The sequence below is a fragment of the Rosa chinensis genome, chromosome 7, assembly GCF_002994745.2.
Source record: "Rosa chinensis cultivar Old Blush chromosome 7, RchiOBHm-V2, whole genome shotgun sequence".
Classification (NCBI taxonomy): Eukaryota; Viridiplantae; Streptophyta; class Magnoliopsida; order Rosales; family Rosaceae; genus Rosa; species Rosa chinensis.
Genome location: NC_037094.1, coordinates 29,422,902 through 29,444,386, shown reverse-complemented (window position 1 = coordinate 29,444,386; position 21,485 = coordinate 29,422,902). Strand labels below are relative to the sequence as shown.

Genomic DNA, 21,485 nt, shown 5'->3' with positions numbered 1-21,485 from the left:
TCATCATAAAGTAATTGATGATTAGCTAAATGTCAAACCTAGTTTAACATGGATACAAACTGTAAATCAATACTAGTAACTTAATGAAGCAGTGTATCAATTCATTAAGGATAGTAATCCATTGCTTAGTCTACAAGAAAGGCTACAAGATTATGATACATTAGAAATCTAACAATGAAACCTAAACCAACAAGGAATGCTTTAATGGGAAGCTTCTTGAGGTTTAAGTCTCATATATATACAGATGAATTGGTCCCTAATTACTACCGACGTTTTGCATATTGTTATGTCCATTGAGAAGCAAGTTGGTAAGTAACAGAAGACCATATTTAGTGTTCGTGTTTGCAGCTGCATAAGATGGAATCCATGCAAGTGATTGCTGAAGGTAAGCCGTGATCCCTTTTATGATTGTGTGCATATGTTGTGAGCATGTATATGGTTTTTACAATTGATATCAGAGCATAGGCTCACAAATATCAAAATCGTTTTAGGGTTTTGCAAAACAAACACACACACAAAAAAAAAAAAAAAAAAGAGGGGTTTTTGCTTTACGGGTCAAGTAACTGACCAAGTAACTGGTCGGGTACCTGATCAAGGTAAGTTACTTAAGTCGATTGTTGCATCTGGTTAATTATCAAATTCACGCTTCCGTTGTAATTTTAGCAGCAAATTGGGGAAAAAGCAAAAACAGGTTTGTCTGAGAAGTTGTTTTCTATTCATAGCATGATAATTAAGTTTTTGATTGTGCTCAAGAACCCTAGTTGCATTCCCGGCGTGCGTTAGGCTAGAGTAGATGGTGACCGGATGAAATTTACAATTTATTGATTGTTCTGAGGTTTCTTGGAATCGAAACAATTTTGATTGTGCTTGAATATGCATGATGAATTGATTGATGATATGGTCTTGTATCTGTGATTGCGTAAAATTGCATGAAGAACAAAAATCTCCCAAAAATTGTTTACACATTATTAAAGTTGACAGATGCAAGAGCTTAATTTTCTTACAAGGATGAATATGGGTAGAATATAAAGTTAAAAGCTCATGAGTTTTGTGATTTTCAGTTGGCATAAGTGATTATGATGCACAAAGCATTCTTCATTGATGTTGGCAGAAAACACTGATCAGGTAACTGACCATGTAACTGGTCAGGTAACTGACCATGTAACTGGTCAGGTAAATGACCATGTCACTGGTCAGGTAACTGATCAAGTACCTGATCGAGTAACAAAACTGAAATTGTGTTTTGTGTTTTAAAACTATGCTTCAGTTTTATCTTCCAAAGAAGTGGTCAAGTATGGTTTTAGAATACAAAACAGCAGTATGCATGCTTGATGAAAATAAATACGGATACTTAGAAATTTTTCTTCTGTCTAAAGATGTGGATAAATTTCTTTGGATAAATTGTTTTCATTGAACATGGTATATTGATAAAGAACTCCAGGATGTTATGCTTCTGCTCAAAAGTGTTGCTTAATATTGTTTTTGTTATGGACTGACATGAATGCAAGTATGGTTTGTTTAGGTTTTCTGTATGTTTTGTTTAGGTTGCTTAAAGGTTAATAAAACGGAGAAAACTTAAAGTTATTTTCTTTACAAATTGAGAACTCACATGAATTTTTGTTTTGCTCCTTAGGTAACTCTTACATGAACTTGAACAGTGTCTTGATGCTAACTGGAACCAACTATAGAGCTTGGCTAGATTCCGTAGAGAACTATATGGGAATGCATGAGAATATAGATTATTGATTTACTAAGGAAAAGCCTGAAGAGTTGAATGAAAAAAGCACCAAGGAAGAAACTAACCTTTACAAGAAGTGGCATAGATCCAATAGAATGGCTAAGAACCTCATTCGTACCTCTATGTCCAAGACTTTCAGAGGAAGTATAGAAGAGCCTGAGCTAGCATCAGATTTTCTGGAACTCATAGGTGCTAAGTTTAAAGAAAGTGAAAAAGCAGAAACAGCTAGGCTAACAAAGGAGTTTCATGATTTGAAGTACATGGGTTCAGGGGGAGTTAGAGAGCATATTATGAAGATGATCAATATAAATGGCAGACTCAGGGAACTCTTGATGGGGGTTAGGGATGAGCAGGTATTGCATTATGCACTACATTCCTTGCCAACATTTTTAGTCATCTTAGGACCAGTTACAACTCTCAAAAGGGAAACTAGACTCTAGATGAACTTATATCCATCTGTGTGGATGAGGAATCTAGGATCAAGGAAGAAAAGGAACCTGCTACAACCATTAACCTCATTGAGAAGCCTAAAAGGAAAAAGCCCCAGAATAAGCTCAAGCCTACCAAAGCTATAACTAAGAGTTCAACAGCTGCAGTGGCCAAGGAAAACAGGCCATTCAAGTTCAAGTGCTACTTTTGCAAAAGAGTAGGACACATGAAAAAGGATTGCACTGGCTATAAGAACTGGTTAGCCAAAAAGGGTAAGATTTTTTCTAATACAGTTTTTTCTTTAGAAATTAATCTTATAAATGTTGAACCACAGTCTTGGTGGATAGATTCAGGCTCACCTATTCATATTACTAATTCTTTGCAGGGATTCATAAGGAGGATAATCCCAAAAAGTGATGAAGTGAACCTGTGTGTAGGCAATGGCATGAGAGTGGCAGTCAAGACTATTGGAACCTTAAAGTTCGATTTAGGATTAGGAAAATTATTAGTTCTAGACAATGTTTTTTATGTACCTTCCATGAGAAGGAATTTGGTTTCAGTTTCTCTTTTAGTAAAATCTGGTTGTAGACTTGTTATGGATAGTAATGGAATTCTTATTTCTAAAAATTCTGTTCAAATTGGTTCTGGTGTTATTATGAATGATTATTTACAGTTAAATTGTTCAATGGCTCAACAAGAAATTTTACTTGTTGAAAATAACACAAACAGTACTAGCACTTTAACAGGTGTTAAAAGAACCAAACTAAATGAAAAGTCTGCATTTTTATGTCATAGAAGACTCGGCCATGTTTCAAAAGAGAGACTGAAAATTTTGGTGAAAAACAATATTCTAAATGAACTTTATTTTTCTGATCTAACAGACTGTATTGAATGCTTTAAGGGAAAAATAACTAATACTAGAAGGAAGACTGCATATAGAAGCCAAAATTTATTAGAACTCATACACACTGATATATGTGGACCATTTAGGCATCAAACTATCTGTGGAAATGTGTATTTTATCACATTCATTGATGACTTTTCTAGATACAGTTATATTTATCTACTTTCAGAAAAGGCACAAGCATTGAAAGCCTTTCAAATCTTTAAGTCTGAGGTAGAAAATGTAAGACACTTACGTATGGACTCAATGACATTTATCTAAGTGATTGTGATTAGTTCAGTGACTAGGTGATTAAGTTATAAGAGTTTGTGATGAGTTCCACTTTTGTGTCAATATTGAGATTAATATCTGATCTTACATTGATAAGTACTTGATTAATTATTTGCTTATCTACATAGGCAAGTAAGAGATAAATACTGATGATGATATAAAGGATCAGTCATAGTAAAACAGAGTCTCTCTTATGGGTAGAACTCTGTTGATGACATCTCTATATAAATGAGGTCCCTGTGAACTCTAATATACAAGTCTTCATCGTCTTGCCCCATAGAGAGACTCTTGGACTTTAGAGCTTCGCAGAAGATCTCGTTTGCACTATCTCTATTCCTGATCCATGGCTGCTCCAGGTACGTGACCATTAACTCCAATATGTACATTTTTCATAACTACTACAAACATTTGAACATAACTGTATCTAAACTATTTGTTGGTGATCTTGGATGTTTGAATATAATTATACATGTATCTGCAGTAAAACTTGATTGTGTTTATATTCTGTGTTTAATCTTACAGAAAATCAACTAGAAAAGAAAATCAAAACAGTGAGGTCAGATAGAGGGGAAGAGTTGTATGGAAAGTACACTGAATCCAGCCAACAAAAAGGTCCATTTGCCTTGTTTTTGCAAGACAATGGAATTAAAGCTCAATACACAACACCCTATAATCCACAACAGAATGGTGTTGCAAAGAGAAAGAATAGTACTCTTTTGAACATCGTTAGATGTATGATGTGTACAACTGGTTTGCCTAAATTTCTGTGGGGTGAGGCTTTAAAAACTGCAAATTATATTTGCAACAGGACACCTAGCAAAGCCATAGAAAATACTGCTTTTGAGCTTTGGTGTGGCAGGAAACCTAGTCTTCATCACTGTCATGTTTGGGGATGTCATGCAGAAGCTAGGATTTATAATCCAAGCTTGAATAAACTTGACCCCAAAACTGTTAGTTGCAATTTTATAGGTTATCCAGATAAATCTAAAGGCTATAAATTATATTCTGCTCATCATTCACCTAGAATTTTTGAAACACATCAAGAAAAGTTTCTAAGTGAAAAAGTTCACAATACAAACCTTGAGGATTTAACCTCAGATTTTAAGGAAATTGTGTTAGATGAGAATATAAGTATAGCATTGCCTTTAGAACAAGATGTAACTGATCATGTCACTGGTCACGTAACTGACCAAGTCACTGACCAAGTAACTGTACCTGGTCGAGTAACTGGTCGAGTAACTGGCCAAGTAACTGACCATGTCACTGACTAAGTAATTGTACCTGGTCAAGTAATTGACCATGTCACTTACCAAGTAACTGTCCTGGTCAAGTAACTGACCATGTAACTGATCAAGTCACTGACCATGTAACTAACCAAGTAACTATACCTGGTCAAGTAACTGGCCACGTAACTGGTCAAGTAACTTAACCTCAAAATCCTCCAGTAGCTCAGCCTAGAAGATCACAGAGAGCAAGAAAACCAACTTATGGGGGGGAAGAGAGTGACTACATTGTTTATCTGCAAGAAGCAGAAATTGAATTGGACTGTGCCGAGGACAATGATCCAACTACATTTAATCAGGCCATTGAAAGTAGTGAATCTCATCAATGGCAACAAGCAATGGAAGCATAAATTAATTCCATGAGTCAAAATGCAGTTTGGGAATTAGTTGAACCTGACCCCAACCATAAGCCTATAGGTTGTAAATGGGTTTTCAAAACCAAAAGAGATGCAAATGGTAATGTAGATAGACATAAAGTAAGATTAGTTGCCAAGAGTTTTACACAGAAGGAGGGCATTGACTTTACTGAGACTTTTTCTCCAGTTTCTACAAAAGACTCGTTTAGGATAATCATGGCTTTAGTGGCTCATTTTGATATGGAGCTACACCAGATGGATGTTAAAACAGCTTTCTTGAATGGTGAATTAGATGAAGTGATTTATATGAGGCAGCCAGAAGGGTTTGTACAAGCTGGAAGTGAAAACTTAGTGTGTAAGTTAAGAAAATCAATTTATGGCCTTAAACAAGCTTCTAGACAGTGGTACAAGAAATTTAATTATTTGATTTCTACTTTTGGATTTACAGAAAATCTTGTTAATGAGTGTGTTTATTTGAAGACAGTTGGGAACAATTTTATTTTTCTGGTACTCTATATGGATGATATACTTTTGGCTAGCAGTAACATTAAATTGCTTAAAGATACCAAGAGTTTTCTGTCAAGGAATTTTGACATGAAAGACTTAGGAGAAGCATCCTGTGTACTAGGTATTGAGATTAAAAGAGATAGGGCACAGAGACTACTTGGTTTGTCTCAACAGAATTATGTTACCAAAATTATAAAGAGATTTGGTATGGAGAAGTGTACAACTGGAGAAGTCCCCATGTCCAAAGGAGATAAGCTAACTAAGAAGCAAAGTCCCAAAAGTGATGTTGAGAAAGAAAATATGGAGTCAAAGCCTTATGCTAAACTTGTAGGAAGTCTCATGTATGCACAAGTCTGCACTAGGCCAGACTTGACTTTTGCAGTAGGGATTTTGTCAAGATTTCAGTCTAATCCAGGCCATGAGCATTGGGTAGCTAGGAAGAAAGTGTTGAGATACCTGCAGAGAACTCAAAACCACATGCTAGTTTATAGGCAAGTGGAGGATCTGAAACTCATTGGATTTTCAGATTCTAATTTTGCAGGGAATTATCCAGACTCCAAGAAGTGGACTTGTGGATATGTGTTCATGCTTGCAGGAGGTGCTACTGCTTGGAAAACCATGAAACAAACACTTGTTTCAACTTCTATTATGCAAGCTGAATTTTATTGCAGTATATGAAACTGTGTGTGAAGGACTTTGGATTAGGAATTTTCTCATGCAGACCAAAGTATTGAGTCACATAGTGGCTGGCACACTTGTGATTTATTTAATTATTTATTTGCATAACGGGGAATAATGGAACAATTTAGTTGTACTATACCCTGCTTTGAGATCTAACACAGAGATTTTAAAATTACCCAACATGCATTCAACTTTCAATCAGGGCAAGTGATTAAAAAATAAGCTTTCGACGTTGAAGATGCTAAAATACTGAACAAGATATACCATGTAATTGTAGTTTCCTCTCGAAAAATATACAAGACAATAGGGAAAGACCATCGATGATCACTGTCAATTCTCTTAACGAATTTCTTCAGCAAATCAACAAAACAGCAGCATGCAGCAAGACAAAAACTTGCTCACAAAAGAATCATGTGACCATAACCCTCACCTTAAACAACGGAACTTCTCTTTAAGACACATCTAGAGTAACATGGTAGAATCATGGATTACACAGTACATATTTTGGTCTTTATTATATTATTGTTATAAGGACAATCCATGTACTTATTAAAATCCAAACAAATCTTGTTAATACAATACATTGAAATCTATTCAAACGTGGATTATAAAAAGTCAGACAGAATCATTCCAGATTGAATACACCCCCCCTAAAGACTATAGAGATAGAAGAAGTGGAATAGAAAGACACACATTACTCATTCGGGCAACAAAATCGAAAGAGGTTCACCGTTCCAACCACTGAGGCAATCGAGAATGGGATCAATGATTTTTCCCTGGCACATAGCTGTAAACACCTTGTCACATTCCTCCCCGGGGGACCTGACTTTTTCGCCCGTCAAGAACTCTCCCCCCAACTCCTCCCTCACAAATTTGTACAGAGGATAAGATCTGCACTCCAGGATCCTGTTGGGAATCGCAGCATTCCCGCTCTCGTACGCAGCCCTAGCGCTCTCAATCTCTTTAGGCAAAATGGTCTTCAGCTCTTCCTCAAAAGCTGAAATCTTTTGGAAGATTGAAGTGTGTTCATTCTTCTCATTCTCACCGTTTTTCAAAGCGTGTTCAACAAGCACTTGCCTTAGCCTTTGCATCAAGGGATATGTAGCATTGCAAGGATCGTCAATGTAGGCGAAAAGGTGCTCCCTTTCAACAACCATAAGCAAATCGTTCTCGCAGAATCTCGACGGATGATGCTCCCCATTGGTGCCAGTAGTCAAAACCCTCTTGGCCAGTTGACTCACAGTGTTCTTAACTGTGCTCTCTAAGTTCTCCTCCAAGTGCCTCAAGTCAATAGCTTGGCAGAGCGCTACTAAGAATGTGGAAGACATGAGCTTTAATATGTCAACAGCTTCTCTGGTCATTCGCGCCGATATCATCCCCAATGAGTTGACATCCTGGTTGTGCTGCTCAGCACTCTGGACGTGGTTAGTCACCGGATTCGCGAGAAACTGAAGCTCTGAACAATAAGATGCCATGGCAACCTCAGCTCCCTTGAAGCCGTAATCCAAACTTGGGTCCCTCCCACCCGATAAACTTGATGGCAAGCCATTGTTGTAAGAGTCATTGACAAGTTCTGTAAATTGAGCAAACATGAGCTTTCCAATGGACGCAATTGCCAAGCGAGTGTTATCCATGGACACTCCAATTGGGGTACCCTGAAAGTTGCCACAATGCAATGCCTTATTCCTTGAGACATCAATCAAAGGGTTGTCACTAACAGAATTAATCTCCCTCTCGATAGATTTGGTGGAAAACCGAATAACTTCAATTTGTGGACCGAGCCATTGTGGTGAGGATCGGAGAGCGTAGCGGTCTTGTTTAAGCTTCTGAAGAGAGTCCAGCCCGTATTGCTTCTTAGCAACTTCACCATAAGAACTGCCATCCAAAATGTATTCCATAATTGCAGCAGCCTCAATCTGACCAGGGTGGTGCTTCAACTTGTGTATCAAGTGGTCTGTAAATTCGAGCCTCCCCAGCATCACTTCAACGACAACCGCAGACAAGATTTCGGACAGCAAAGCCATGATGTTGGTCTCGAAAAGAACCGTGGAGGCCAAGCCAGAGCCAACAGCAGTGCCATTCACAAGTGCAAGTCCTTCCTTAGGCTGCAGCTCAAAGAACCCGGAACTAATTCCAACTTGTTTGAAAACCTCAGCGGCATTGAGGGTCTCGCCTTTTGAACCGATCGCCTTGGAATTGGGTCGGCCAGTTAGTATTCCGGCAATGTAGGCCAGCTGAACAATGTCTCCGGAGGCGGTTATTGTGCCGCGGAGAGGCAAGCATGGAGTAATGTTGTGGTTGAGAAACTTGGTGATGGCTTCTAGGATTTCGAATCTTATGCCAGAGTAGCCTTGCAGGAGTGTATTGATCCGAACAAGCATGGCTGCTCTTGTGGCAGAGTGAGGAAGAGTCTGAGCTGACTCTGTTCCATTGCCAAATACTCCAGCATTCAAGAATCTGGACCACGAAATTAGAACCTCCAGTTTATAATTGGTGGCTCCAGAAAAGAATAAAAGCAACGGGTATAGTTCCACGTAAATTTGATAAAATAGACAGACAATTACCATACGATACTAGAGTTCCAAATCCAAAACACTAGTTTAATTAACTAGTAAAATGCAGATCTGATCGATTACCATATTTACTTGCTGAGGTTTGGAAATCCAATTGATTCTACCTGGTAATTCCTTGAACCTTGAAGTACTGCTAATTAATAATAGTCTACTACTACTCAAAAAAAAAAAAAAATTAGACTGACACAATCATTTTTGACAGATTAATAAGCAAAAGTAAACTTACCTAATTAACTCTTAGTATCGATATGTAAAGTCGATCGGTTTACAGTATCATATGAAGGTATGAAACTGGCCATGTGAATCGGGACATATCTACGATACTAAAGTAATACTTATACAACAATATAAATAACCAAATAACTTAGACTATGTATCATACGATCGAAAAAACATAAGTGATGGTGACACATTACATTCTATTTTATGATATAAATGAATGATTTGATAGCGTAACATGCACAGTCAGCACAGAGAGAGAAGTAACATGCACTGAGAGAGGACAAAAGTTAACATGAATAATTAATGCTATTTCGCATGTCCTTATCCATGTTATTTGGAGATTGGGAGGATAGTGGATGACTATAGAGCTTATATGAATATTATTTCAAATGTTCATAGACTTGAGTTGTTATTCATAGACTCGAGTTGTTATTTCACATGTTATTTGGATCGTTGTTATTTCACATGTTCTGATGTTCATAGACTCTACGAAAATCATTGTAATGTGTTTTATGTTACTTGGGTTTCAAATCCCCTAAAAAGTAAAAACAGAAGTTAATTTACCTAATTAACTCGTTTTGTAATGCAGCGCCTTGTTTGCTTCGTCTGTGGGAGGTGGCACCGAACCCAGTGGTGATACCGTAAGTATCAGTCCCATTGTTGATGGAGTCCATGACCCAATCACTACTGGCCTTCACACCATCCCTGGCCAACTCAGCGAGCTCAAGCTTGACTCCGGAGTCATGGTTTGCTATGGCCGCCACCTGCGAGATAGTCAAGGTTTCTCCACCGAGCTTCACCACCGGCTTCCTGTACTTGGCCACCATGCGCTTAACTTCGTCCAGGTGGCTGCCTGTCATTGAACCCGCCGCTGCTCCCCAATTCAAAGGGTCCGAAACGGAGTCCTCTGTTCTAATGCAGGCACCGTCCAACAAATCGTTCTTAATCCCTTTCTTGGTTATGGTCTCCATTAATCTGAGAGGGAGCGAGAGAGAGAGAGAGAGAGAGAGGAAATAAAAGCTCTAGACACCACAACAATTGTGTATTGATGTTGGCTTTGACTTGATGGGCTTGGCTGGTATCCCATGCATGTGAGCTTCATGTGTTAGGTTAATTGCACATGTGTAGACATATATATATATATATATATATATATATGCCTTTGGAAGTTGGCAGCCAAAAAGGGGATTAGAATAGAAGGGGAGAGAAACATAAGAAGTCATCCTTGAATACTTTTCAAAAAACTTGTCGGTGGTGTGCATGTGATAAAAGTGTTTGTGGAGTTAAAAAAAATTTCACACTTTTCAAAAACTTTGTCGGTGGTGTACATGATAAAAGTGTCGGTGAAGTTTTAAATATTTTCACACTTTTCAAAAACTTTGTCGGTAGTGTATATATGATAAAACTGTCGGTGGAGTAAAAAAAAAAAAAAAAAAAAGTGTCAGTGGACATATAATTTGTCTACCAATAAAATTTTTTTTTGTTGCATTTTCAAATTGTTTATCAATACTATTTATTTACATCATACATTTCTCATTTTCCAAAAAAAAATTTATAAAATATTCGATGAACAGTAACTGACTGGTGACCCTGACCCAATGGGTGGAAGCAAAGATCCAGTGGCAGTGAATAGTTTCCTGCCCTGGTGCCCTGGTGACCCAACGGGTGAACTTGCTCTTATGCCTTCCTCTCTTTGTTGGTGACTTAGCTACTCCATAGTTGAAGCTCTTAAGCTTGGTTGTTGGTGTTGCTATGTATTGTATATGAGAAGTAAGTATTCTTCTTCTTCTCTATTTGAACTAAAGGAGAGTTAATAGGTTTGGGTGTATTGGGGATTTGGGTAGAGAGAGTTGTTCATAAACTCTAGTTGTATGTTTCTCCAATTTGATCATAGTGGAATATCTTGCCGGCTCCGAAAGTGGATGTAGCTCAATCACACTGATTGAGTGAACCACTATAAATCTTGGTGTTCTTTGTGGTTTGTTTATTAGTTGTTTTCTTTTGCCTTATTTGTTACTGTTGAAGTCATATCAATACCTTATTTGTTACACTTTCGCACAACATTGTTGACAAAAGCCACGCATCTATTGCCACAAAATGAATGTATACTGGATAACGGGGTCATAGGTTCGCTATCATGCTATGTATTATTTTATATTTGTGAAAGTGAGGGAGGAGAGGTGGGTGCTTAAATAGATGCATGCGTGCATGGAGTAGACTACGTACCACTTCACTCTTGCAGGCTCACAACTTCTTTTCTTTTTTTTGACAAAGGGGAATTCATTACAACCAACAACACCTAATATAAACTGAAGGAAAAAGTACAAAGAACTACTGCCATTTTCATTCTCAAAAAAAAAAAAGTACAAAGAACTACTATACCAAAAAAGAAAAGCTAAGTAACAGCAGGAAGATCGAGCATCACAAGGGAGGATATGAGATAAGGAAGAAGGAGGCAGATTCACCCAATCTGCCGGGCACTTCCCCCTGCGAGCTAAACAGGCAATATGGTCAGCGGCCTGGTTAGCCGTCCTGCTAGACCAAGCCCAGCTATAAGAAGGATGGCAACAGGGACGTAGCCACGTTGTGGGCTAGTTGGGCTACAGCCCAACCCAAAATTCTTCTATTATTTTACATAGCATAAGGATGCTTGTTAAACAGCAGGTTTGCCTTGGTCCAGTTGGCAAAATGGCAAGACTTTTAACTCTTTCTAAGAGTGCAGACCTAGGTTCGAGTCCCAGGATATAGCAAAGAGAACTTAACCAATATATTTCTCCCTTTTTGCATCATTTTCTTCCCTTTAGTTCATGTTTTTTTTTTTTTTTTTTTGTCTCTTTCCCCATTTCTCCTCCCTTTTTCTTTTTCTTTCCCCTTCTTTTGTTACAACTTTTCTATCAATTTTTCCTATTAGTATTTTTTTTTTTTTAAATTCTTCTCCGAAAGGAAAATCTTGTTTGTTTTTCTTTACTTTTTCCACATTTGGTTCTTTTTTTGTTTGCTTACAATATTCTTCATTAATTTTTCTTTTAAAATTTAGTGTTAAAATCTATCAAATTATTATCGACAAAGAAAAAAAAAATTGTAAGCAAGCCTTAAATTAGCCCACCCAAAATCTAGATCCTGGCTACGTCCCTGGATGGCAACTGTTAGTTCTCTAATGTGATCAATCAGGGGTACCACAACCCTACTTGCATAATCTTCTTGTATGATTCTATGTACTGTCTCTACTTTAGTAGATATGGGAAGCAAGAGCTAGCTTATTCTGTTAATCTGTTTTTAGTATGGGAGAAAATTTCCATTGTCGTAGAATTTTAAATTTTTAATCACAAATTATTTCTTTTAGCTAATAGTACAATTTATATTTTGATATCTTGTAATTTGCATTATTATTCGATCTTGATTTCGGCTTTCATTTGACATTTATCAGCACATATTTCTAATTTTGTCAAATTTTTTTCTCGCTTACTTCCTCATCATTCTTCTTCAAGGGCTTCAACGATGTATATTTTGCCATCATTACCCTACAACATTCGATAACGCTACATTTCAGCTAAAAGTTTCAGAATAACATCAATTCATATCTAATTCTTGACTTCTTGTACAATTACAAAATATAACCTCCTAGTCATATTACTTTGGATATGGTCTTATGTTTTACATTAGTTCCGCTCATATGGTTAGTTGATTTAGTACTAGTGCTCGATTGGCATTACGTTTATTATTCTTCGCTGTTGAATTTAAATCCAATAACAGTTGTGCATAACTGAGTATAAACATTTTGCACAATGAAATAAAAATTAAACACTATAATATTTACTTTATTATTGTTATAATAATTTCGTACATCAATTAATGAGTTGATTATGACTTTAGAGCTAACTAGTTATCAATTAATATTGAGAATATCACCGTACATTAAATTCTTAAGTTCTATAGCACTTTGTCTATTATATATACTTAATACTTCGACCAAAAAAAAAAGATATAAAAATAAAAATGATGTAGACTTTAGAGAAAATATTCATTTACCTAAATTTGAGGTACACTAACTCCACTTACCCAAATATTTTATGAGATTGCTTACTTACCTAATAAAATTACATATTTTTTGTCCTATTATTCAATTAAGTTTTTAAAAATTTTTTTGTTTATTTTTGGAACAATTTTACCCTCTCTCTCTTTATCACTTAGAGAGAGAAAAGTCATCAGAGAAGGACTCTAGTGACGGTCGCCGGAATCTGCTGATAGGAGATCAGAGTCCAGGGGATAGGTGATCACCCACCAGAATTCGTGATGGCAGATCGGAGTCCCGAGACAAGGGACTGACCGCTGGAACCAGGTGATTGGTGACCAGAATATGGCCATCGGAGTTCGGAGTCTGGCGTCTTATTTGATTGTCTCCCAATAATATTCAATAAACTTTATTGGCCCTCAATAAAAATTTATTGAATTTTATTAGGGATAATAAAGGTCTCTGGTGACTTCTTTGGGGATCTTCTGCAACTTCCGTACAGGTATCTGAAATCCGGCTTCCAGTTTTATTCTCCCCCCCCCCCCCCCCCCCCCCCGGGACTTCGATAAAACCTAATAAACTTTTATTGCCCCCCAATAAATTTTGTTGGACTTTATTAGGGGTAATAAAGGTCTCTAGAGACCTCTTCGATGACATATAAGATCTCGGACGACCTCTTTAGGGATCTCCTGTAACCTCAGGCCAGTGACCGGATTCACGCGATCGGTGACGGGAGTCCGGCGAAGTCTCCAATGACTTTCTAATTATTCGAAATGCAAACTTGTCTTTTTACATTTAAAATTTTAAATGCGGTAAGTGGACACACAAATCTTTTAGTGAAGTAAAAGTAGGCATTTGTTGGACTCAAATTAGGTAAATGATCAACTTTACAGGGAGATAGGGCAAAATAACAATATCCAAAAATATATGTAGTAAAATGCAATTAGCCGTTTTTGCTATTAATTTTTGGTCGCGATCTCATATCACAGCGCGAAAAGGAGTGTTCTTATCTATCGGCGAATCGAAGTTAGCAGCATCCTCCGCAACCATGCCTTACGAAGACGATCCGTACGCTCTGCTTCCAAAACTAGGGTTAGGGTTTTCTCCGATTCCAATTTTTCTCAATTCTCATCGTCGTTATTGCTTTCAGGTACCGCGACGAAGATGGTGAGCCATTGATGAACCCGGACGACTTCGATCGCGAGCCGTCGCCGGAGCCGCTCCTCCACGACGATTTGGAGGACGAAGACACCGGCGATTGGCGCGACCGGGAGCGGTCCCAGACGCCGGTGTACGACCCCGACGCGTCGTCCAAATCCAGGCCGAGGAAGCGGCTGGTGAAGAAGGGCGGCGGCGGCGAGAGTCAGAAGGTGGTGGTGTTGAGAGAAGGGGAGGAGTGGCCGGACGATAAGTTTCATGAGTTGATGCCGGATAGTGATGAGGAGGAACAGAGCAGGGCCAAGAGGTTGAAGAAGGAGAAGAGGCATAAGGGGGAGAAGAGGGGGGTGAGATTGCCGGGGAAATCGTCTTCTGATAAGGCCGAGGTCAAGGAGATGTGGGACACCCTTACCCGCGGCGATTCTGAGGTTATTATAAATTTTTTTATTTTTTTTAGTTTCAGTTTGAGCAGATTGGGTTTCATTGTTTAGGGCAGAATAGGATGATTGGGTGATTACATTTATGTTTTGAATATGTAAGCTATTGAAGTATGTTATGGGGTGGTTCTGGATTTCTTGCCAGCTTTGATTAGTGATGTTTAGAGCAACTCTTTCCCATAAGTATATAAGTTATCGTTTCGTGCAATGGTTGTGCAAGGATAAACTAGTTCCCAGCTGAAAATTGAATTGATAGTTGCTACGCCGTTTCTGCAGTTGCTCTGTAAAAATCTTTTTGTTTGATGATGTTGAGAAGGTATAGGGGTTAAAGACCTGTGGAGTTTGTTTTTGTTTTCAGGAGACAAGTTTTGTTATCTTTTCTAGTGATTATAAATCCTAGAGATTGCCAAGTTGGTCGTTTTGTTTCTATGACTCTTCATGTAAGTAATATAGTTACTAAAGGTATTTCTTCTTCTATGCAATAGGATGATAATGAGGGTCAAAGGAATGTGGATGATGACAACTTTATAGATGACACTGGTGTACATCCTTCTGATCGGTATGCAAGTGACAATGACCGTTCTCCCAGTCATCATCCGCAGGTGAGTTTTAGTTTTTTTTTTTTTTTTTTTTTCTTTTGTGCTTCCCTCTATATGCTAACGATGTAATGCCCAATCATGGGATATAAAGTCATGAATTGTATTAGAACTTTGGTTGATTGGTGTTGTGTTTCTAAGTATACGATATGAGATACCATATGCTGCAACTGATTGCTTACCTCTAAGTCGAGATGGGAACTCATGGACCAAATCTTTTTCGTGTGTTTGTATCTTTCTAGGCTGAAGAGGGTGAGGAAAATGAAATTGATGAGCTTTTTAAGGTGGGTAAGAAAAAGAAGAAGAATGAAAAAAGTCCAGCAGAAATAGCAATGGTAGTGGAGAATATCATGGCTGAGCTCGAGGTTACAGCTGAAGAGGATGCAGACCTTAACAGACAGGGGAAACCTGCCATTAATAAACTCAAAAAAGTTTCTCTTCTCACAGAGGTCCTCTCAAAGTAAGCTTGGCTGCACTCTCTTATTTTCTCTCAGTTTACTTGCAAGTTGCGAAACAGATATTAATCTATTGATGGACTATTTTCATTTTTCTTAATTGACCTTGTCACAGGAAGCAGCTTCAACAAGAGTTCTTGGATCATGGAGTGCTAACTCTACTCAAGAATTGGCTTGAACCTCTTCCAGATGGAAGTTTACCAAATATAAACATTCGAGCAGCGATATTGAAGATTTTGACTGATGTATACCTCCCCCCATATTAATGTGTGACATGGAATAAGGGTTGTCAGCACTTTTATGTAGGACCTGAATTGTTGCTTCTGCTGTGCAGTACCCTCTTGATCTAGAGCAGTATGATAGAAGAGAACAACTGAAGCGAAGTGGCCTTGGAAAGGTTAGGATCTTTATTTTTTTTTCCTCAAGAAAAAGAAATTAGGATCTCATAAGCACATGTATGGTTTTGCAACAAATGTGACAACTGATACTGGTTTACTTTATGCTTTGGCAGGTCATTATGTTTTTGTCAAAATCTGATGAAGAAACAACTTCCAACAGAAAACTTGCAAAGGAATTGGTTGACAAATGGGTAATGTGAATTTTCTTCGGTACTTAATTCACCTAATGAGTTTGATTGTTTGTTTTAGTAATTGTTCCCTAAATGGGTCCTTTTTATATCCAATGATGTTGACATTTGTCTTTTTGACATGACTTCAGAGTCGACCTTTATTCAATAAAAGTACAAGGTTTGAGGATATGAGAAATATTGATGAGGAGAGAGTTCCCTTTAGAAGGCCATCAGTGAAAAAGTACTGTGAGATTTTCCCATTATGCACATTTTGTTAAACCTGAAGCAAAACTTTCTCCAATGGTTTTGTGCATTAGGCGGTCTTAGTACGTTTATTTATATATCTTTTTCTACAGGCCAGCGAGCAGTGGTTCAGGAATGGAGTCTAGAGATGGTGATCTTGACTTGGATGAGTTTTCAAGGTAAGCTTGGAGGATGGTTATATGTATGGTTAAATCCTGTTTCAGAGTCTCCAGCTTCAATTGCTGTTTTTTTGCTCTGCTGCTTCCCTGGAAGCTCTTTTTTTGTTTTTTTTTCAAATTCTAATTTTTACTCTGGTATAGGGAAAGAAAATCTGGGCAATCATCTTCTCGGCAACTTACTTCAAGGCCAGAAGCGACGCAAATGGATTTTCTGGTGCGCCCACAATCTAAGATTGATCCTGATGAAATTAGAGCTCGCGGTAAGCAAGCAATACAGGATCAGCGGCGTATGAAGGTTGGTTTCCTCTTTCCCAGTGGCCTTGATAAATATATGAGCACATTGAATAGAAGAGAATGCCTTTTTTATCAAATTTTTGGCATTGCAATATGAATAGCAATTCAGTTATTTTTTTCTTTCTTTTAATAGCTATCTGTTCGAATTTGAGAGAAGGTTTTCCATGGTGTTCCAATTTCCATGAGCTGCCTTTAGATCTCAATATTGTACTTTTCTTAGTTACCAAGTGACAAACCTCAGAGATTTCTCTTTTTAGTCTCTGGCAATACAGAGATTTTGTGAATCCAAATGTTGCATCCTTTTATTTTCTTGATAGTTGATTGTTCACCATCACATGATTAAATGAAGATGGGTCAGAGCTCACTAGTGTAGCTTAATAAATTGATATTCTACTGATTGCATGTTTGTCTGAGTTGTATTTTGCAAATTATTCATTTTTATAATCTGTATGTTCTTTTTGTGGCAGATGAACAAAAAGTTGCAACAGTTGAAGGCGCCAAAGAAGAAGCAGCTTCAAGCCACAAAGCTAAGTGTGGAGGGTCGTGGTATGGTCAAATACTTGTAAATCACTGATCTTCCTAGCACTCAAACATACTACGGAACTGATTGGTGGGTGGAATTTAAATTGAGGGTCAAAGTGAAAGTTGTAATTGTTCGTTGTTGTGTTGATAAATACCAATAAATATTCTTTCATTTCAGTTTTGGAGGTACACTAGTCCCTGTCTCGAACCATTTTCTTTATATCAGCTATATTTATCAATTGGGGAAGGAAAAAAAAAATTCCTCTTTTGGGACATTCTGGTCCGAGTTTCCCTACCTTAATGTGTTGGATGACCATCAGGTTACGGTTAAATGGCCTGGGTTGTGGGCTTGCTTTTCTTGCTTGGTCAAACCGGTCCTATTTGGAGTTCCTAATCCAGAATCTTGGTTTCGTTGTTACTTGTATTGTTGCAATATTCTATTGCATTATCAGAAGATTTCTTTCAGAAGCAGCAGTTTACAGTAAAGCTTTTTATGGTGATCCAAACACAGATATGAAAGAATTTTGGAACATCACTAATGGCAACTAGATTGATGACCATGCCAAGTTTGATAAATGCTGATCATACCACTTCAAAAGCTAAGGAATCAAGTAGATGTAAAATCCCAAAGATGATCAACATGGAGTCATGGATACAATCCGGAGCTTCTGTGAACCATTTAAAGAACTCATACAAAGACAGGTTTTAGCTCGAGTTCTAGACTATGAGCCTATTTTGTTGACACTTTCCATTTTTAAAGAAACAATGTAAACGAGCTGTTCTAATTAATTTGGTACAAAACTGTAAATGCAAATAATAACAGCTACATAGCCAAGGAGACTAAAAGTGGTTGCTTCCTCTCAGCAGGAACGTCCAATAGATCGCTAATACCCTCCATAAAAGAAAAAGAAAAAAAAATTCCAACCAATCACCATTCATGCATGGTGGTGCACCTTTGATTTCAGTACAAACCTGATCTTATTAAATGAAAAGGAGTGAAAACGAAATGTTAGATCAGGAGATTTTCTCTAATGCATTGGAGATCTTCTGGTTTCTTCACTGCTATAGTTCCATATGCATGTAGTAGGCACCAAGACACTCACTTTTTCTTGCCAGTTTTGTTCGCTTTTCTTAGTGGTGCAGCATTTTTCATTGGAAGTCTCCGTTTTCGTGTCATAGCAAATTCTCCAAATTTGTGACCGACCTTTTCTTCAGTGATTTTGCAACGAACATGAGTTTTTCCATTATAAATGCGAACAGTGCAGCCAACAAATTCTGGCAAAATAGTAGATCTCCGGGACCAGATTTTCTTATTCATAAGAAGCTCTTTGTTGTTTTTCATTTTCATCAGGAATGCATCCACAAAGGCACCATCATAAAAATGAGATCTGCACAAAATCCATCCAGTGAAAATCACAAGGTTTCCTTTTCTATTTGATCTCTCATAGCAAAAGTTAGGTGACAAAATACCAAAAAAAAAACACACAAACCAAGGTGACAATATCTTCACAAATAGGAGAAAATAGAGAAACAGCATAAAGAAACATACTCTTGCTTGACTTGGGTACTGTAACCTGCTGTACTCTGTCCACCCAGTCCCACAGTAACAGCCTTTCCTGAGTCCAGCTATATACCACATTGACCAACCAAGATTACACCGATACTGTCAGACCCATGAAGAATGTATCAAATACATAGAGTAAATACAAATGTACAAGATGATAACCTTAGTGGAGGATGTTGGGAGGAGTTTTTGAGCCCAACCACGGCTGAAGATTGAAATCAGACGCTTTGCCATGTCTTCTTCCTCTGTTTAATGACAATTAAAATTAAAAAAACTCCACCATGAGAAATACATATATATGTTATAAGAGAAGAGGACTAGCAGGGGTATCGATTGATTTAAATCTGGTTTAGGCTAAATCAGACCAATGTATTGCTGGTCTCTAAGACTAAAATGTACAGTTTGATGAAACAATCCAAACAAACAAAAGAATGTAAACAGATCCAGTGTTATTTAAGGATTGCACATTACCATAAATTGGCATATTCAATAATCAAATTGGGTTTTGTGGGACTTTAGCACTGTGTTAACGTCAAACAGGACCCAAATAAGGGGTTTTAACTAATCTTGGAACCTTTTTTTTCTGGACCCAAAATGAAAATCTAGAGTATCAGTCTACTCAAGTAATATAACACTAATTCATTACACGTAAAAGCACCCGAAACACTTATAAGATGCACAGAAGTCACCCAAAGAAACTAAGAGAACTATATGCTTTTGTAGGCTTTTGACATATATAACAAGCACTGCAGCTTGGATTCAAAACCTAACAAAATGGTGCTGCTTTATGCATCTTCCCCTTAATCAATACTTCTTTGTAATTGTTTCAAGACTCTTTAACTTTCTTAACCAAAAATGAATACAAAGTCCCGAGACAGTGAGGACGATTAATTCACAAATAATGGAGATATACAACTTGGCAAAATCAAAAGCATCCAGTCAAATCTCATGAACCAGCAATTGCAACCACATTCAAAATATCAGAACAACTCAAAACTATAAAGCAATCAAAACAAAAGTTATACACATGCCTAGAGGACTAAAGCAGTCCATGGTTTGTGCTAGTATAACTGAATCAATTAAATTACATTTGCAAAAACTTGCTTCAATCTTTTCAACTCCCAACTTTCAATCTTGAATTTCTCGGGTACCAACCAGAGAAACTCCATCAACGACTAAATCAGAAAGTGGGATGTAATGGGTAGTATAAAAGAGGAGTCTTTAATGCTTTTAAGTTCATGGGTTCAGCCAAAAATTCCATCTTCCACCGCAACCAAACAGAAACAAGAGAAAACGTAAGCGAGAGAATTAAAAAGCTCAAACCTTGAGGTGTGCTTCTGAAAGGTGAGAGACTTCCCGAAATGACTGCAACTCTGAAATGGGATTTTGGTATTTAAAGTATCGATTTTCCGGCGGGTTTCTCAGCAACAACGCTTGAAACCCAGCAAGAGGTGAGTGAAACACCAAATTGAGCGCAGAGAGAGGGGTTAAGGTGAAGAAAACCACGAAAACAAAATGAAATTACATATTTACCCCTGATGATCTCTAAGCTGGGCTAAGATCTCATGCCTTTTTTTAAATTTATTTTATTTTATTCTGTGACAAATATTTCTCGTTTAATTCAGTTATATTGGAGTGGAATCGAATTCTGGAAATTGAACACATGACTTAATCCTAACTCAATTTCTAACCCCCTCTCATCACCCATGAGTTGTGACAAAGATTTTGATACCAAGCAGTTTTTCTTTTTCGACTTGTGATGGTATATAACTATAGAGAATGAGGTTACATATAAGCTAAGTCATTAACTACCGATCTCATTGTCGTTACGATGGAGTTGATTCGGCTACTAGCAATAGCAGGTGTTGCGATTTAACATATACTTCTGTTGACCTTTACGGTTTAGGTTTAGAGTAGTGACTTTACTTCTCAATATACTTTCAAATGTTACAAGACCACCCTCTAAATTGAGTCATCAATTGTACCTATCTGAAGTGTCTGTTTCTCCCTGCAAATGTAGCTCTCGAGCATTCTCTTGTTCATCTCATCATCACCGGGGTTATTGTCAAAGGTACCTCCCATCATCAATATTGCGGCCCCACCACTCCTTACGAACTCAAAATGACCGAAAAAAAATTAGTAGTGACCCAGATTAATCTGACAAAGTAATTAACCCGTATTCTATTGCAGGTTTTGAGTTCATGGTAAGCAGATAACAGCATCCGCTTGGAGAAACTACAGCCTTCTGCAGTCTACTATGAACAATTCTGCAGATTTCAAGTTTTTCAACTGTGATAGCTGTATTCTTCCGAGTTGAGATACTAGATCGAAGTATAGTGACCTATAAAGCTTCTAAAACAACTTGGCACATTTGCAACACGCATCCAATTGGAGAAACTGAAACCATATTCTATCAACTTCGACCAATGCAGGTTTAACTTGATCATAAGCAAATAACGACATCAAGTTGGAAAAAGTACCTACCTCCAGAGTG

At 37.6% G+C, this 21,485-nt stretch overlaps 3 protein-coding genes across 3 annotated transcripts; 1 reads left to right on the top strand and 2 right to left on the bottom strand.

Annotated features, from left to right (window-relative positions):
- Positions 1-6,586: 6,586 nt before the first annotated feature.
- LOC112179338 (phenylalanine ammonia-lyase 1) lies at positions 6,587-10,014 on the bottom strand. The gene is made up of 2 exons (XM_024317735.2): positions 9,528-10,014; positions 6,587-8,625 (listed from the first exon to the last, which is right to left on the bottom strand). The coding sequence occupies exons 1-2, from the start codon at positions 9,932-9,934 to the stop codon at positions 6,867-6,869; spliced, it is 2,166 nt and encodes a 721-aa protein (XP_024173503.1). The 5' UTR covers positions 9,935-10,014; the 3' UTR covers positions 6,587-6,866.
- A 3,912-nt stretch (positions 10,015-13,926) lies between these two features.
- LOC112176860 (protein IWS1 homolog 1) lies at positions 13,927-17,847 on the top strand. Its single transcript, XM_024314962.2, has 11 exons — positions 13,927-14,043; positions 14,126-14,561; positions 15,056-15,172; positions 15,409-15,626; positions 15,737-15,866; positions 15,956-16,018; positions 16,133-16,210; positions 16,339-16,430; positions 16,546-16,611; positions 16,753-16,906; positions 17,373-17,847. The coding sequence occupies exons 1-11, from the start codon at positions 14,024-14,026 to the stop codon at positions 17,469-17,471; spliced, it is 1,473 nt and encodes a 490-aa protein (XP_024170730.1). The 5' UTR covers positions 13,927-14,023; the 3' UTR covers positions 17,472-17,847.
- Positions 17,848-18,076: 229 nt separating this feature from the next.
- LOC112176861 (ribosomal protein S19, mitochondrial) lies at positions 18,077-20,472 on the bottom strand. Its single transcript, XM_024314964.2, has 4 exons — positions 20,315-20,472; positions 19,154-19,236; positions 18,977-19,053; positions 18,077-18,815 (listed from the first exon to the last, which is right to left on the bottom strand). Exons 2-4 carry the CDS (start codon positions 19,223-19,225, stop codon positions 18,527-18,529), a joined length of 438 nt encoding a protein of 145 aa, XP_024170732.1. The 5' UTR covers positions 19,226-19,236; positions 20,315-20,472; the 3' UTR covers positions 18,077-18,526.
- Positions 20,473-21,485: the final 1,013 nt, after the last annotated feature.